The sequence below is a fragment of the Microtus ochrogaster genome, assembly GCF_000317375.1.
Source record: "Microtus ochrogaster isolate Prairie Vole_2 chromosome 14 unlocalized genomic scaffold, MicOch1.0 chr14_random_2, whole genome shotgun sequence".
In the NCBI taxonomy this organism is placed as follows: Eukaryota; Metazoa; Chordata; class Mammalia; order Rodentia; family Cricetidae; genus Microtus; species Microtus ochrogaster.
The window spans coordinates 4,320,373-4,338,733 of NW_004949097.1; the positions used below are offsets into that span (position 1 = coordinate 4,320,373).

At 40.3% G+C, this 18,361-nt stretch overlaps 1 protein-coding gene across 1 annotated transcript in view; it reads right to left on the bottom strand.

Annotated features, from left to right (window-relative positions):
- Nucleotides 1-414: 414 nt before the first annotated feature.
- Nucleotides 415-18,361, bottom strand: part of Slc15a5 (solute carrier family 15 member 5) — a 116,041-nt gene continuing 98,094 nt past the window's right edge. Inside the window, exons 8-9 of the mRNA XM_005364538.1 lie at nucleotides 3,337-3,445; nucleotides 415-559 (exon numbers count right to left, since the gene is read on the bottom strand). Coding sequence (XP_005364595.1) covers nucleotides 415-559; nucleotides 3,337-3,445 — 254 coding nt within the window. The remainder of the gene's footprint in view (nucleotides 560-3,336; nucleotides 3,446-18,361) is intronic.

An 18,361-nucleotide genomic window follows, 5' to 3' on the forward strand; every position in this document is an offset into this window, starting at 1 on the left:
ATGTGTTGTCTGTGGTTAATAAATAATTAGTGAATGTACAGAAAGGAAAAAATACAAACATAGCATTTCTTAGCTGACATTAAAATTATAAGTAAATATTGCTTGTCACTTTCAATTGCAGAACCATTGTGAAGGTTATATAATAATGATTGACATGTTGGCATAGAAAAAAAGAATCTTTATCTGGTCGTAAAGTAATCACCAAGACACTGGAATCACTTAATTAGTTTAGTACATCAATACAAAAGCATAATAGTTTATTAGAGGATCATGATTGTTCTGGTAAATAAAGTATGTAGATAGCATCCATGGTGGCTTTCTTTTATGTTGACTTTCCTGATAACATCTATAAAGTGCTCGGCTGAAGAAGGAAATAATGACTAGTGGGCTCACCAGTCGGAGTCAAATCCAGTTTCATAGGGCTGTCTCCCAAAGATCAATACTTGACGATGCTTCCAGCATACTGCCGTAAAACTTCAGAGACTTTTCACAGAGAAGAGTTTCTTCATGATTTCTTCCACTGATGCTCTGGGCTTTACAATGATTTAGATTACAATATCTAAAACTGAAAGAAAGTGAACTTTTCTTAGGAGCAGATGGAGATGACTTGATAAATCACTGGCTTCCCTCCCGGTGCTTCCCCACCTTTTATGATGGCGCTGCGAGGGTCATTATTTAAGAGGTAGTCTTTGTACAAGGACAGGGGAGTTCTATTTAGTACACAGTAAGGATCCCATAAGGACCTTTTGAGAGCGCTCTCTTATTATTGAGACAAGGTATTGCCATGAAGCCCAAGCTCTCTTGGGACCTGCTTGTAGTCTAGTCTTGTTTGAACTGGGGTAATCCTCTTGCCTTAGCTTCTTAAATGCTGGGATTATAGGGGAATGTACACCATCATGGCCAGCAGGATGGTGTTCTTTAACAACCACCTGTAAGTCTCTTCTGTACTGCTAGTGGAGAGAAACCCTGAAATTTTATTGGCAGTGGATTTCATGCATATTACTCTGGGAAGGAGAGATTGTTGCCATTTTACACACTAGAACACTAAATTTCAAGTGTAAAAAACATCCCTATGGCTTACATAAGACTTGGACAGAATGAGACTTATTTATCAATCAAACCTGCCTTAGTGTGAAGTCCCTGATCTGTGCTTGTGCTAATCTCTGGTGTTGTACATTTTTATCCCTCCCTCTTTCTTTCACCAACCTCAAGCTCTCCTCAATAACCACAGGTATCTGAATGTTTTGGATTGGACACCAGTCTCGTTCCCTTTGTTCTCATGGAGTTTCCTTGATTCTTTAGTGCCTGGAACACTGCTTAACAGGTTGGCTGAGTACATGCAAGCACAATGAGCTGATAAAGTCAGATTCCCAAGTAAAACCGACTGGCCTTGATCATGCTCATGGTCAACTGGATCATATCTCAGCATAAACATGAGAAGAATAAAGCAGAAGAAAGGGGTGCATAAGGCCAGATGGGGAAGCACTTTAGTGTTGCTAATACTTTTGAGTGTTTACTCAACTTTAAGCACCCTTGCAACACAGTGAGAGGTGAAGAAACCAAGGCATAGCTGGATTAAGGAGTGTGCTGGTGTTTACATTGCTCATACACTGTGGAACAGACCTTGACATCTCTGACTCTGGAGGTTGCTTCTCTGAAGGACAAAGGCAAGTTCTTTCTTTCTTTCTTTCTTTCTTTCTTTCTTTCTTTCTTTCTTTCTTTCTTTCTTTTTTCTTTTGTCCTTCCTTCTTTCCCTCCCTTCTTCCCTTTCTCCTTTCTTTCTTTCATTTGTTTTTGGAGACAGGATATTTCTGTGTAGCACTTCATAATCCAGGTTGACTTTGAACTCAGAAATCTGCCTGTGTCTGCCTTCCAAGCACTGGGATCAAAGGTGTGAGCCACCGCTGCCCGGACAAAGGCAAATTCTTACACAAAGACTACAAAATGGAAACTGGAGAGGTGGTACTGGACCTTACAAGCTGGCAGATGGACTCAGCGTCTGGGGTTGGAGACAGTGGCTGGAGGGAAGGAGCACATGTCTTCAACTTCTGTTTTCACGACAAAACCTGTTTTCTACAAATCCTTGTCGGAGTTTCCTGTGAGACTCCGATTTTCTAGTTTCCTTTGTGATCTAAGAGCCTGGCATTTAGAGAACTTCCATATTGTGGGAAAGAGGTCGAACCTGTGTGTTTTGGCAATCAAGAAATAATCATACTAAATGGGGCTATCAAATTTAGGTGTGGTGCCCACCCCTCCTTGCAGTGTTTCAATATCTCCCACAGTGGACCCTCAGCTCAGGGAGACCAGGGCGATACAAGACTCTGAGCATCTGTTGACTTTTGACTCTGCAAACTTCTGGTTTGCTGCTCCTATCTGTCACTGGGATGCTGATCCAAAAGACATTTGGTAGAAGAATAAAAGACTGATTTGGGCAAGGAAGAGGTGCCAAGTAGGACTCGAACAGGTTAGGCTGCTTGTTCTGTGCACACAGCTAGAATATTTCAGTAAGAGAGAGAGGTGGGGCAATCAATGGATAGATGATAGCAGATGATACATATGAGCCTGATTCATGGGGGATCTTTGGCAAGTAGACATTGCATGACTGAAAAGTATTTCCATGATTAGGCAGCATTTTGCATATGTTAACCATAAGACAAGTGAGATTATGCACAAAGATGACGATACTACACTATTTTGGCAACTTAGGTGAGTCTCTAAAACAGTGGTTCTCAACTTGTGGGTCGACCCCTTGGGGGGTCATATATCAGATATCCTGTATATCAGATATTTATATTATGATTCATAACAGAAGCAGAATTTATAGCTATGAAGTAGCAGTGTTAAATTTTATGGTTGGGGGACCACTACCACATGAGGAGCTGTATTAAGAGGTCACAGCCTTAGGAAGATTGAGAATCACTGTTGGAATGAATTTCCACCTATTGACCTTGAAATGGCCACTGCTGATTTAAAGGCTTGACTGGAACCCAAATCTTTAGGGTCATTAAATTATTAGCTATTTGCTTAATGATATTTGTTTTTAGAGGTAATGACTTACGTCTAACTGTAACCTGTAACTCTAAAATAGTAGATCGTGGATAAAGGAAACCACCTTGGTGTCATAGCATGCTTTAGAATGGAATAAAACACGTATTCATTGTGATAACTGCTGGATAAGGGGAGTCTAAACCGAAAGTTTCACTCAGAATAATCCATTAAATTTCTGTAGGATGCTAATTTGTCTCATCATGGCATACGGGATCCCATTGGCTCACTCATGAGTCTCAGACCAATATTTCACGGAGTCAGAAATCGTTCCTCTTCCCACACACTTACCCCCGTGAAGCCCTCCAGAATCCCAGGACATTCAGCAGCGTCAAGGATGCCAGCACAAAGAAGAAGCCTTCTAAATTGCCTTTGTTTAATGTGTTTGGAAACCAATTGCCTGTTTGGAGCAAACGTGTAATCGTTATTCAGCTGCAGAGTTGCAAGTTTCTGTGAATATTTTATTATCCTGCGATTCACAGAGAATTGTTAGCCTCAGTAATATAGCCTGCATAAGAAAGCTGGTCTGAAACTTCGTTACCAAAATTCATTTAATTCCGGAAAAATAGAAAAATGAGAAGCAGCACACCCCATCATATCAGGCTGAAAAGGTAGCAGCACCTTTCCCCGGGCTGTAGGGTAATCTCGATCATGATATTAATTTGCCTCATCTATGCCTGTCTCCTTCATTCTAGTTTTTCTCAAATCTCCGTGTTTAGCATTGTGCCTAACATATGGAGTAAATACATTTTGAATGACTGAAAGCTCTTTCCTATGATCAGATTGTCTTCTACATGTCTAACGACCAGTCGGATGACACACGGAGATGATGGATATCACACCTTTTAGCAAACAGAGTGAAGCCAGGGTTCTCTTACGGTATGTTGCTGCACACGCTGGGTAGATAGCATTGGTCTCTGATTGATGTGGAGATTTCTTTGGACCTGATGATAATTACTCTAGTTTTAAGAAAAATGCAACAAAGACTCTTTGCTTCCTTATATCATCAGACTGAGTATTTATGGAATCACTCAAGGTTCGAGGAAATTAATTTGCTACTAAGTTTTAACTCTTGACTTTGGGCTTTGCTATGATTTTTTTTTCCTCTTTCTACATCGGAATCAATCTTTATTCAATGTATGCTTTGTGTGTGTGTGTGTGTGTGTGTGTGTGTGTGTGTATTTCCGTGTGGTAGGAGCAGACACAAGCCTGGAGAATATGTGTAGTGGAAGTCAGGGGATAACTTTGAGTTAAGTCAGGCTTTAGGCTCCTTTAAGCTTTTGATCAAAACAGGATCTTATTGGCCTGGAACTCTGCCATGTAGGCTAGGCTAACCGGAGAGCTTCCAATGTCGAAATACAGTCAGAAGACAGACTCGTGGGAAGCATGCCTTGGAGAACTGTGAGAGAGGCTCCGGGGGAAAAAGCACAGGGCCTTTATCTCAGGTGCATTTTGTTCCCTGCATTGCTCTTGGACATGACCTTGCACCTCCTGTGACAACTATAATCCATGTTTATTTTTGTTGGATGTCAGAACACAGCTGTAGAATCCAGTCTGGCCAGTGTACCCTGAATCTGGATATGGCCTTCCGCCTTGCTTTTGTGCTTCCCATATAGAATCTACAGCATATGCCAGGCAATGGTATTTAAACTGCTCTGTCCTGAGAAGGTTCTGGGAAAGGACTGCTTTGATAATATTTAGTATGTGCTGACTGATGTTTATTTCCACGTTTTTCTGTTCAGGCTCTTCCGAAGTCAAACAACCTTCCTCGGAGCATTGCTTTCTTTGGTACATTTGTGTCTAAAGGTACTGGAACCGAAGGAAGGTTGCCTCTGAATTATATTGTAGTGGCCCCACCCATTCTCCCAGATTCTCAGATCCCGGGTCTCACAGACACAGATCTGCATAGCCTGACAAGTGGTACCTGAATCAGGGACCTGAACAAAAAGCTTAACAAGGGCATGAGGGCCCCTGTGGCAGGTGGTAAGCATGTACTAATGTGGTACTAAAGCTAGGGAAAGTGGCACCGTGTACTGAGCTGATACTCCGTTTCTGAAATAAGAGTGGTGCAGCAATGTCCAAAGCCCAGCTGCGAGATGATGGGGTTTAGTAACAGACTATAAGCCCAGGTTTCCTGAAAAGGACACTCTAGATCCCCGACTACGGGATCAGGTCAATGAAAAGACAGTGGAATCCCACAGACAAAGGGAAGGTATTCCAGTGCAATTCTGGGTGACTCCGACATTCATCAGTGTCACGATACGAACAGTCGAAAGACGAGTCGAAAGATGGCAGATTCTTACATACATGAGCATGAGCTAAATCATGAGACACATGAAAAAAACTTCTTAGAAGCTAGAAGGAGGCTTTTTCTAGTGTAAGATCAGAATGGACCAAACAAAATCGAAAGTAAAAATGCCAGCCCCGCTAGAGAATGAGCGCCCTTGACCTCTGTTCCCTTGCTGGAATTACTTTCTTTGCTTGAGGATTATGATGAGGGTTGGGATGGATGGGGATGCAGGGTGATGTGCTACCTTTCTGGAAGGGAGCAGCTTTGTTTTCTGGGAGTGAGGACATATGGCATGAATTACTGGATTCTGGAAAAAAAGACAGAGGAACTTTCTAGATTTAGACAGGGGCCTGACGAGACACATCAAGATTTTGTTGTTCATCTTTTACAGGTGGTCAATAGTCTTCCCCTCCCCCCCTCGACCCTCGAGACAGGGTTTCTCTGTGCCCGTCAGTTGTCTTATGGTTGATGGAGAGGCAGGAATACTTATCGTTAAGCGACTGGCATATGAGAATGCTAATGCTGTGTGCCAGACTGTCTTCCATCCCTTTAGAAAAAACAGAGATAGTAATGGTTCCATCTGCCTCTGTGCTGATATTGGGCTTGGACCCCGGGCTCTGCCTATGTCTACCTATTATCTCACCATTTCTGGGATTATAGGCTTGTGCCACCACCATGCCCGCCTTTTGTGTGGGTTCTAGAGCCCTGACACACCTCACCTGCAGGACAAGGGCTCCACCACCTGAATCATTACCCCAGCTTCCTCAATGGATTTGGATGTACTACTTACTGTTCAACATACTACATAAAATACAACATACATGTTATAAACATAATACCCAATTTACACCAATGCTCTAAAATCAGAAATATGGTACAGGATTGTGGAATGTTTAAAAGGAAAATCTATTTCTTTGTAGGAAAGGTCCATCTGCAGTTCCGAGTGGCTGGAAAACCTGATAGAGTTTGGCATTATGAAAACAAGAAGGTTTGAGTTCCAGTTCACGATTTCCAAGGTGTTACTGGGGGCGGGGCGGTCTGGGACCATAGCAACCCATGTCTGTGCTGAAGGCCTTGACCTTCGGTACAACGCTTTGCACCTACTACAGGATGCTTCTGGAGCTAGAAGGGTCTCCCTGGGAAGTACACACTTTCAGGTTGGATTTGGATGAAATGTTCTGCTAGGTTAACAGCCTCACTAAGACAGCTGTGATTGAGTGTGCCACTTCCCATTCAGCGTTTTTTTTTTTTTTCTTTCTCTCTCCTTCCTAAAAGAGGATGTCTAACAACAAATGAACAAATGTCTTTGTCCTTTGGCTCTTACAATCCTTTCTGCCCTCTCTCTCACAGTGCTTCCCGTACCTTAGGTGAGCACATGATGTGGTAAATTTATTAACTGGGGGTAGTCTCTCCATAGTCAGTTGAGCTCTGCATTCTGACCAGCTGTAGCTTTCTGTCATGATCTCAGTTTGTTGAAAAACAGACTAATCCAAAAAACAGGGACATGTACTTGAGAGCTGGGAAGGAGGGTATAGATACGGGAAGGGTTAGGAAAACAGATGGGAGATGAATATGATCAAGAAACAGTGTATGGAATTATCAAAAATTAATAAAATACATTTTAAAAGATTCACCATCACAAAGAGGTTTGATCACAATAAAAGTATTAGAAAAAAAAAAGCCGCTGTCATTTAACTTCCCAGTGGAACATACTATGACACAACCGTGGAATCATGGTATGGAATTATTGTGTCTGTTTCTTGAACCCCATAAATAAAGTTGTTGCTGAAATCCCAGCTCATGGGGCGGAGGCAGCAGCAGGCTCCTCAGGAGGCTGAGGCCAGTCTGGGCTGCCATTCCAGATGCTATCTTCAACGGAAAGCATTGAGTTTAGAGCTGTTTTATAGGTTTTACTACCACATCTAATGAATTAATTATTATTATTCAGATTGCATGTGTATGGGTGTTTTGACATCACGTACATGTGCATTCAGTATTCTAGAAGGCCAGAAGAACGTGTTGTATCTTCCGGGACTGGAGTTACAAACAGTCCTGAGCTGCCATGTGGGTGCTGGGAAACAAACCCAGAATCTCTGGAAGAGCAGCCAGTGCTCTTACCCACCGAGCCATCTCTCCAGCCTTTCTTCATCTTATTAATTTGTGAAACCATATAAAGGAAATGCCTGATTCTGTTACTATAGTGACATGATGACGTCTTCATCTAGTGTTTGCATGAGTGGTTGCACTGAGTATCTTCCTGTTTGTCTGTGAATGAATATGGTAACCCCATTTCTCTCTTTTTCTTCCTTCTCTGTGTCTGGCTCCGTCCCTCGGTTCCCCACCTCCTTCTTCTTTCTCCAGGTTTCTGTGTTCGTCTCTCTGTCCCCCATGCATGTGCAGTGAACAATGCTGTATTAGACTGGGGGGGTCAGAGTATAGGTCAAGGAAAGGTGAGCTAACACACCACTTATTTTCAGAAAGAACTCAGCTACCCCGCTAAGCCTGTTCAAATAGTGCTATTTTCTCTTTCTCTTGAATTAATATCCCAGCCATATTTCTGTCCTTTCCATTTCATTGCTGCACTTCATGTGTCATGTGATTATACCATTTTATCATCGTGTTACTCTGGCTGGGGTAAGAGGTTTGCAAGAAGCGTGCGAAGTCTGAGAATTAACATGACATTAATTCTTCCTGGAGCATGAATTTCGGTCCATAATAAGTAATTGGAAAGACTATCTTTATATTATAACAAAGTCAAATGAGGGAGAAGAATATAAATTTTGAAATACCTTTAGAGGTAAAACATCATATTTCTAAGAGATTTTGCAATTACAGCAAATACCAGCCCTTTGGGAGGCCGTACCAAGTCCCCTGGGCATGACAGCACACTTCCATCTGTCCTTGGGGACATAGCGGGCATGAATAAAAATCACTGTGACTTGGTATATAGGAATGTGGAGGAACCAAATGGGAGGACACTGTCCTAAGAGATTAGAGGAAGTAAGTGGAAATATCAAGCTATTCATTAAACCTTTTGTACGTGTGGTTACTTAAAAAAATAAAATACCAGGTTTTAATATTACCTATTCTAATTCCTAATTACCTAGCTACTTTTATCTGTCTGTCTGTCTGTCTATCTATCTATCTATCTATCTATCTATCTATCTATCTATCTATCTATCATCTATCTGATTCTGGGGATTGAACGTAGGACCTTGTACATGCTAAATAGATTCTTTACCAGTAGTTTATCTTCTTAGGCTGTTTTTCCATGTTTTTATTTGTTTATTTTTATTTTGAATTTCTGGTTCTGACAAATTTCTGGGTTTGCCTTGAATTTGCTGTGTGGCCCACACAGTACTTGAACATGCAATCCTCCTGCCTTGCCCTCTGTGGGTCGCTGGCCATGGAGACTTATATCACTAGGCCTTGCTCTGTACTCCTTCTGACTTTGTAAATATCTGACATTTTTTTTGTTAATAAAAGCTTTTTATTTTGCACAGAGTTTTAGTTTTAGTGAACACATTCCTCCAATTTATATATTAAACCATCTCATATTTGTAAAGCTGATAGGTCATTGAGTTCTAAAATTTGTTACTTGGTGGTCCTGCTTTATCATATTTGGTTTCTAGCCATAAATTAAAAAAAAAGAATATCTGACTTTTTAAAATAACTCTGATCTTCACATGAGCCCCACAGGTTTTCAGTACATTCTGATTTAACATTCTGAATAAAGCTTGCTTTTGTGGGAGACACCACGGTAAACAGAGCCCTTGCCTGGTTTGACAGCTTGGGACAAAAACGAAGCCTCCGGTTCGACAGAGTCTTCATAAAAGCTAAATGTTGCTTATTTAATACTTGTCTTTCAATATCAAGAGGCATATTGGGTGTAGGGAGTCATTCAAAGTCTCTGGGCTTGAGGCAGACTTTTGATGTCAAATCATGTCTCTATTATTGATAATTGTTATTGATCAAATAGCTGGATGGTTTAAGCCTCAGTTTCTCCACTTGAGAACAGTGACAGAAATACCTTCCTTTTTATTGCTCTTATAGGAATCAAAGAGATACTGACTGGAAAAGGTTGGTCACAAAAAAGGCCACCCTTAACCTCAGGCCATCACCTTCGCTACCCCCTTGAGAGAGAGCTCACAGAGCAATCAGATACCCAGGACTTGATTTGGGGCTTGTTTCCTGTCTGTTATTTCCTCATGCTCTGTGTGCCATTTTTTTTTATCATTATCTCAGGACTGGCTGTAAAATGTTCCATTTAACATTGTCAGTTGACTCAGCGCTTAGTGCTATAACTTGATTTTAGTAGCTTATAAACTTTTATGGTCATAATTCACATTTGTGCCGCTTTTCACCTGACATTTCTAGGGGCCAATTGAAGTTGGGAGCATCCTTGTAGAAGGAGACAAAGTGAAGACATCAGGTTGAGAAGGAGGTCGAGGAAACTTCTCCAGAACGCAGCTCAGGAGAGCAGGAAGTTAGCAGGAGGAAGACTGCCACTGATGGCCCCTTTATTGCATGGTATTTGTAAACCTGATGTGGGAAGTCTTTCTGTATATTTGTTGCTTTTACTGGTTAATGAATAAAGCTTCTTTGGCCTATGGAAGGGCAGAATAGAGTAAGGTGGGAATTCCAAGCAGATAGAGGAGGAAAAAGGCAGAGTCAGGGAGATGCTACATAGCCACTGAAGGAGACAAATGCCTGGGAACCTTGCTGGGAAACCATGAACCTCGTGGTAAAATACAGAATAATGAAAATTGGTTAATTTAAGATATAAGAGCTAGCTAGCAATATGCTTAAGTGATTTGTCAAACAGTGTTGTAATTAATATAGTTTCTATGTGATTATTTTGGGTCTGGGTGGCCAGGAAACAAATGAGCAGTCTCTGCCTACATAATCCCTCCTAGAGAACCCTAGGTACTCTATTTAGTGATATACTAAGCTAGTTAATGGGGACTGTTGCACTATTGAAGTAAGAGAACATTCAGAATATGTGGCATTGTTCAGTATCTCTCTAGAGGGTTTGCTAACCTCAATTTATATGCTCATTGAAATCAATTTTAAAGAAGCTTTTGGAAGAGGTCACTCCAAGTTGCTTAAGAGCAGTTTTTAAATTGAAGAGGAAAATGCAAATGGCAGTTATTCTGAAATACTGGACTTTATACACACTCATTAAACTGTCTCTGTTTGTCTGAAGTTACCATGACCATCTCAGAGACAAAAGGATTACGGACTCCTGTTGAGAGTTCCGCCATTTATTCTATAGACCGAAGTGTGGAGGCCCTGGGTAAGAAAGTGAGGCACCACTCAGAAAGCTCCTGCTCCATTCTTACCCGAGCATGCTGAGTGCCCCTTCTTGATGCCAAATGCAACTATTACCATTATCACTCAAGTTATAACATGAAAAGCTTCTGGATGACTGTCTAGAATAACTTGACTAAAATTCTTCTCCAAACACACTATTCATGCAAGGCCCCTACCCAATCTATGAGACTCAATCTCAAGGCAACATGAGGTTCTTGGAATAATTTTCAGCAGAATATAAAGCTTTGAAGCCCATATGAGAAACATATAGGGTGACACACTTTGCACTCCAAATAGCAAGACTTCTCATAAGACAGAAAAATATATTTTTTCCTCTCCAGTTACAGGCTCTGTATCATAAGAACCAAAATGTCATGTTCTGCCTTGTCTTTGGGCTTCACAGGGCCCCAAAGTCTGACCTACACATTTTCTGTTTCTTGTTAGACATGTTGTCCACCTGCAACAAAAGCACAAATGCCCATGTGACAGGCTTATGACTAGAGAAACTGGCTACTTTTTTTAAAATACAGCCTCTGCCCAATAGATTTCACTTTCCTGCCAATTATTGAGATGACTCCAAGAGAAAGGGAATACAAATTAGAAAAGAAGGAATCAAAGTATTGTTATTTTCATATGATACGATAGTATACATAAGCAACCCCCCAAATTATACTCCTTCAGCTACTAAAAACTTTCAGTACAAGGGCAAGATACAAGTAGCCTGCCTATACACAAATGACAAATGGGATGAGAAAGAAATCAGGGAAACAAAATCTTTCATAAATAATATGAAATATCTTGGAGTAACTCTAACCAAGCAAGTGAAAGACTTGTATGTAGTAATAAGAGCGGCGGGGCTGCATCCCCATCACCCCAGCCACCTGGCTAGCTTATGCCCCGAAATAACAACAGACAGATTGTATTAATTTAAACACTGCTTGGCCCTTTAGCTCTAGCCCTTACTGGCTAATTCTGATATCCCAATCAACCCATCTCTAATAATCTGTGAGTACCGGTCTTACCAGGGAGATTCTAGCCTACGTCTATCCTGGGTCGGAGCTTCATCATGTGTGCCTCAGAGAGGAGAGCTCTCGCATCCGCCCTGGAGATGGGAACATGGCGTCTCTGCTCCAGAGCAGAGCTGTCGAGTCTGAGCTCACTTCCTCTTCCTCCCAGCATTCTGTTCTGTTTACTCCTCCCACCTATGTTTTAACCTATGAGGGCCAGCCAAGCAGTTTCTTTATTTTTTTAACCAATGACCTTCCTCCATCACAATGGCAAGATACAAGTAGCCTGCCTATACACAAATGACAAATGGGATGAGAAAGAAATTAGGGAAACAAAATCTTTCATAAATAATATGAAATATCTTGGAGTAACTCTAACCAAGCAAGTGAAAGACTTGTATGACAGAAACTTCAAGCCTTTGGAGAAAGAAATTGAAGAAGATATCATAATATGGAAAGATCTCCCATGTTCATGGATTTGTAGAATTAACATAGTAAAAAATGGCCATCTTACCAAAAGCAATCTACAGATTTAACAAAATTCCAATAAAAATCATAACACAATTCTTTACAGATCTTGAAAGGACAACACTCAATTTCATATGGACAATAAAAAACCCAAAATAATTAAAACAATTCTGTTCAATAAAAGAACTTCCAGAGGTATTACTACTCCTTATTTCAAGTTGTACTCAGAACTAAATTAACAAAAACTGCATGGTATTGGCATAAAAACAGACATGTTGATCAATGGAACTGAAGACCCAGACATAAATCCACACACTTATGGACACCTGATTTTTGATTTTAAAAAAGCCAAAAATACACAATGAAAAAAGAAATAATCTTCCAAAAATGGTGCTAGTCTAAGTGGATGTCGACATGTAAAAGAATGCAAATAGACTATCACTCTGCACAAAACTCAAGTCCAAGTGGATTAAAGACTTCAACATAAATCCAGTTACATCAAATCTGATAGAGGAGAAACTGGAATGCATTGATGCAGGAGACAACTTCCTGAATATAACACTAATAACACAGGTACTAAGAACAATATTCAGTAAATGAGACCTCATGAAACTGAAAAGCTTCTGTAAGGCAAAGGACACTATCAAAAGGACAAAACAGCAGTCTACAGAATGGGAAAAGATTTTCATCCAACTTATATCAAACAGAAGGGTAATTTCCAAAATATATAAAGAACTCAAGAAACTAGATGAGAACAAGCCAAATAGCCCAATTATAAAATTTGGTACATATCTAAGCAGAAAATTCTCAACAGAGGAATCTCAAATGGCTAAGAAACAAAGAAAGGAAGTTCAACATCCTTAGCCACCAGGGCAATGCAAATTAATACCTATCAGAATGGCTAAGATCAAAAACACAAGTTACATCTCATGTTCATGAGGATGTGGAGTGATAGGAGCACTCCTCCATTGCTGGTGGGAGTGCAAACTAGTACAGTCACTATGGAAATCAATATGGTGGTTCCTCAGAAATTGGGAATCGATCTACCTTGCAACCCAGCTATATCATTCTTGGGCATATACTAAAAGTATGCCCAGACTCAGAAAGAAAAACATGGTATGTACTCATTTATAAATGGACATTCGCTGTTGATGGAGGAAAGTCATATGTCTATTGGTTAATAAAGAAACTGCCTTGGCCCTTTTGATAGGACAAGAGCTTAGATAGGCAGAGTAGACAGAACAGAATGTTGGGAGAAAGAAGCCGAGTCAGGCATTGGCCATGATTCTCCCACCCAACACAGACGCAGGTTAAGATTTTCCCTGTAAGCCACCTTGTGGTGCTACACACATTATTAAAAATGGGTTAACACAAGATGTGAAAATTAGCCAGTAAGAGGCTATAGATAACGGGCCAGGCAGTGTTCAAAAGAATACAGTTTCCGTGAGATTATTTCAGGTGCAGGAGCCAGGCAGCAGGAAGTGCCCCGCCATTCCATACCACATGCTGTTAGGTAAAGGATAATCATATTAGAATTTACAGACCCAGAAAGATTAAGTAACAAGAAGGGTTCTGTGGGAGATGCATGGATATCCCTCCAAAAGGGAAATTAATAGATTTTGTGGGTGGACTGGGGGTGGGTGGGATGGAAATAGGAAGGGTTGGGTAAGTGATAGGAGGGACAGAGGGAGAGAATATTTTAAAAGATGACTGGAACTGGTGGGGGCATTTAGGGAGTGATGTAGAACCTAATGCAGTGGAAACTCTGGAATCTATGAGAGTGGCCCTAGCAAAGTCTCCTAGTAATGGGGATATGGGGGTCCAAACTGGCCATCTTCTCTAACCAGTCAAGGCTCCTAGCAGTATTACTGGAACATCAGCCCAGCCACAAAACCTTCTACCTATAATCTGTCCTTCCTGCAAAGGTGCTGGGATAATGGTTGTGCAGAACTTGTGGGAATGGCCATCCCTTGTCTGGACCAACTTGAGGAGGGAGTCCATGCCTGACACTGCCATGATGGCTGGAACCAGAAGAAGAATATCTAAAGATCCAGGATGGAACCAAACACAAGTTGAAAAAAGTCAATGGAATGACTCTTAATGGTATTTTACTATATCCATAGAGTGGTGCCTCATCCAAGGGTCATCAGAGGGAGTCATCTAGCAACTAATGGGAGCAGATGCAGAGAATCACAACTAAACACAAGGAAGAGCCAGATAAACCCCACAGAAGAATGGGAGAAAGAACTGTAGGAGCCAGAGGGATAAGGAACACCATAAGAACATGTCTCACAGAATCAGCTAAGCAGGGCTCATAGGGGATCACAGAAACTGAAGTGACAAACACTGACTCTGTATGGGTTTGAACTAGGTCCTCTGCATATATGTTATGTTTGTATAGTCTGTTGGGATGCCAACAATGGGATGAGGCTGTGTCTTCTGCCTGCACTTCAGGCCTTTTTCCTTCTACTGGGTTTCCTCATTCAGCCTTGATATGTGGGTTTGTGCCTAGTCTTATTGTAACTCATTATGCTTTGCTTGATTGATATGCCTGGGAGGGCCATTCTCTTATTTATTTGCTTTTGAAGGGAAATGGAGATGTATAGAAATGATGAGCTAAAAGGGTAGATTATTGAATTTACTTTAATCTAAAATCAATTATTAATCTTAAATATTTTGTATTGATACAAATTTAATGTTGATTTTGTATGTATGTTTCTATCTTTGTTTAAGGTATTGGGCTTATGAAATTCATTTAAAAATATAATGTATAATTAAGAAATACAAATTAATAGTCATCTATAAAAGGCAAACTTTTAATCATATTACATATATTTTCATGGTCATAAACATATATATTTAGATAAATAGATGATTTCAAACACTTCAAAGACCAACAGAATACAGAATTTAATATACTTAACAACTTAAGACTTTTCAAGATAGTGAGACACATCCATTCCTGTAGCACTGATCTACTTCAGAGAAGATGATAGGCATTGAAGAAACACTATATGAACTTTGATTTTTATAACAAAATCTAGCCATATGGGCAAAGAAATTATTCTTGTCTCAATTTCTGACAGTCCAAACTAGGCCAGCAGGACACAAAAAAGGTGACTGCCAAGCTTTGCCAAAACAAGGTAAGATAGTCTTTCAAAACTCCCTGCTTCACAAGAAAGTTTGTCAGATATGTTAGGCCTATAGGCCAGAGTTAGACATCTCAAAATTACAAAATAATTTTGGGTGACTCTCCAGGTAGCAAGATGTCTCTGTCATTAGGTAACATTTCATCCTTCTGGGGTATCTGATAGAGTTAAAGACTAAATAGTTATAACTATAGCTTTCTTTAGTTATGATAGAAAGCAAAATAAGTATAAAACTTTAGACTCACCAACATAAGATAGATAGTAAAGTATTATCTCTAATTTTGTCCGATAAAAATAGATTGGATATAATAACTATAATTCTTACTTGATAATTGTTTCTGTTGTACATAATTTTACAATAAATTTATAGTTATAAACCTTCCTTTTTATTAGACAAAAGTGGGAAATTCTGTGGAATAATCCTTCTGTATACTGTGTGAATATGTAACTATGATTGGTTTAATAAAGAAGTTGACTGACCAATAGCTGAGTAGGATAAACTTAGGCAAGAAAGCCAAACTGAGAATGATGGGATAAGGAGGGGAGAAGTCAGAGAGAGTCACTGGTAGACATAAAGAGAGCAAGACGATGATGCTGTACTGAGAAAAGCTACCAAGTCAGGTGGCAAAGTATAGAGAAGAAATATGTGTTAATTTAAGTGTAAGAGTTAGTTAGCAAAAAGCCCGAGCTATTGGTCCATCATTTATAATTAATATAAGCCTCAGTGGGGTAATTTGGAAAGTAGCTTCCAGTTATTTGGTAACAAGCAGTAGGGGCAGGAAAGCACTGTCCATAGAGAAGAAGCGGATTTGGGGGAGATGGGAGCTGGGGGTCTGGGAAAAGTTGAGGCATAAGAAATTGCTGTCATGATGTAATGTATGAGAGAAGAATAAAAGAAAAAATATAACTTCAAGAAACCAATCATATTCTCCTTCAGAAACCAGGGTTACCTCTTTTTTACTGCTAAGCCTGTACCCATGGGCCTAGCTGGTTCATGCTAGTTCTGAGCACAATCCCCACCCACACATGGTCTTGCAAGGTAAACTGTGTTCTTCTGTCTCATGTTGTGAGTGCATGAGACTGAAAAGCTGCTACCATTACCATAGGCACAGTGTCAAGTGCTTGCCTTTAGCTATGGTCTTCTATTTGGGAACAGTGGAACGTCTCTTCCTCATCAATGAGAAAGTAGAATGTAATAGAGCGAGTTGCCATGTCACAGAACAAGGTAACTTTGAGACAGAATATGTTACTTTCTCACATAAATATTGGATTATTGGTACCCCTCTCTTTTCCCTCCCTCTTTTCTTCCCCCCTTTTTTCTTCCCCCCTCTTTTTTTCCTACCTCCTTTCTTCTCTCCCTCCTTTATTTCTCCTCCCTCCGTACCGTTCTTTTTCCTGTGCTGGTTAGTTTCCATCAACTTGATACAAATTAGTCTCCTAATAAGAGATGAATTGAGGATTTGTCTCCTGTGGGCTTGGTTCTGAGACATCTTCTTTATCACCAAATGATGTAAAAGATCCCAGCTCACTAGGGGTAGTGCTATCTCTGGGCTACTTGATATGCGTTATATAAGAAAAGTAGCTGAACAAACCACAGCAAATGGGTCCCCATCATTCTTCCATGGTCGTTACCTGACTCCAAGTTCCTGCATTGGCTTCTCTCATTGCTGGAGTGTGACCTGAAAGTAAAAACAAACTCTCTCCTCCCACAAGCTGTTTTTGGTCACTGTTTCATCACAAAAACAAGGAAGCAAATCAAGACCCTTCCATTTCTTCTTTTCCTCCTCTTTCCTCTCATTCTTGGAAAGACAAGGGACCCTGGTAGATATTCCATAATACTATTCTTTACTAAGCTGCTGGCTTCTGAGCTACACTGGAACATAGAACAAGAAGCAATGAGACACAGCACATGAAGGGTACAAGACATCCAGGAAGTGTCATACCCTGAAGTATACATTTTCTTTGTGGCTCAGATCACCACATATGTTTCGAACTGTAGGCTACAGCCATCCTTGCTGATGAGGATGGAAGTTGGAAGTTCAAGATCAGCGCACATAAAGATCTCCCTTTAGCGCAGCAGGCAGGCTTTTATTTATTTGTTTTTTACAGTAGCTAGGGTTTTAATGGAGGTGCTTTAACTGTAGACTCTAGCAAAACTGTTCTTAAATACTCTCAAACGGCAAACCATCTGTCTCTGTGAATCTCTGCTTTTGAAGATGAGTAAATAGAACAAAGGAAGCTCAATATGGAAAAGAAACATGACTATAATAAGTATTATGACTGTTGTTTACAAGATACAGGATGTAAAGGCTTAAAATGAAAATAATACTGTGAATAAAGAGGAAGTCTTTAGATGGAAATAAAAAGAGAAACGCTGATTGGAGGCAAACATAAATTCAAAGTGAAAGTAATCAAAAAGGACTTGGGGGGACTTTTTGCACTGATGAAGAGTACAATGTGGATTGAAAGACGATTGAGTGGGTAAAGTGCTTAGTATGTAAGCACCTGAATTACAGTCCCCACTGCCCGTGTAAAGCTGGGTGTAGTCACAGACATCACAACTTCTTAATCTGCAGTGAGGGGAGAAGTGCAGACAGAGGAAGCCTCAGAAGCTGAGGTCACATTGCCTTGTGCATACAATGGAGAACAGGAGGCTCTGCCTTAACAATGTTTAACAAATATTTTAATGCATTTGGCTCAAATAATAAACCATTTGTAGCATTTTAACAAAAGCAATTGCAAAGCAGACCTAGAAATTTAAGTTACTGTTATCAAATGACCAACAAGTTCAATCAACTAAACCTACAGCCACAAAACATTGAAAGACAGTACAGAACATTGCAACTGTATATGTAGGAGTATGGATGTGAACTCCAGAGTGGCACTTTAAAAGTCATATATGGTTGTTGTAGAATATTATTTTAAGTTGTTTTACTTTTGTGTATGTGCATTTGTTTAACCCTGTAAAACTGTGTTACTGTGTCTGTCTAAAACACCCAATGGTCTAATAAAGAGTTGAACGACCAATAGCAGGCAGGAGAAAGAGAGAGAGAGAGAGAGAGAGAGAGAGAGAGAGAGAGAGAGAGAGA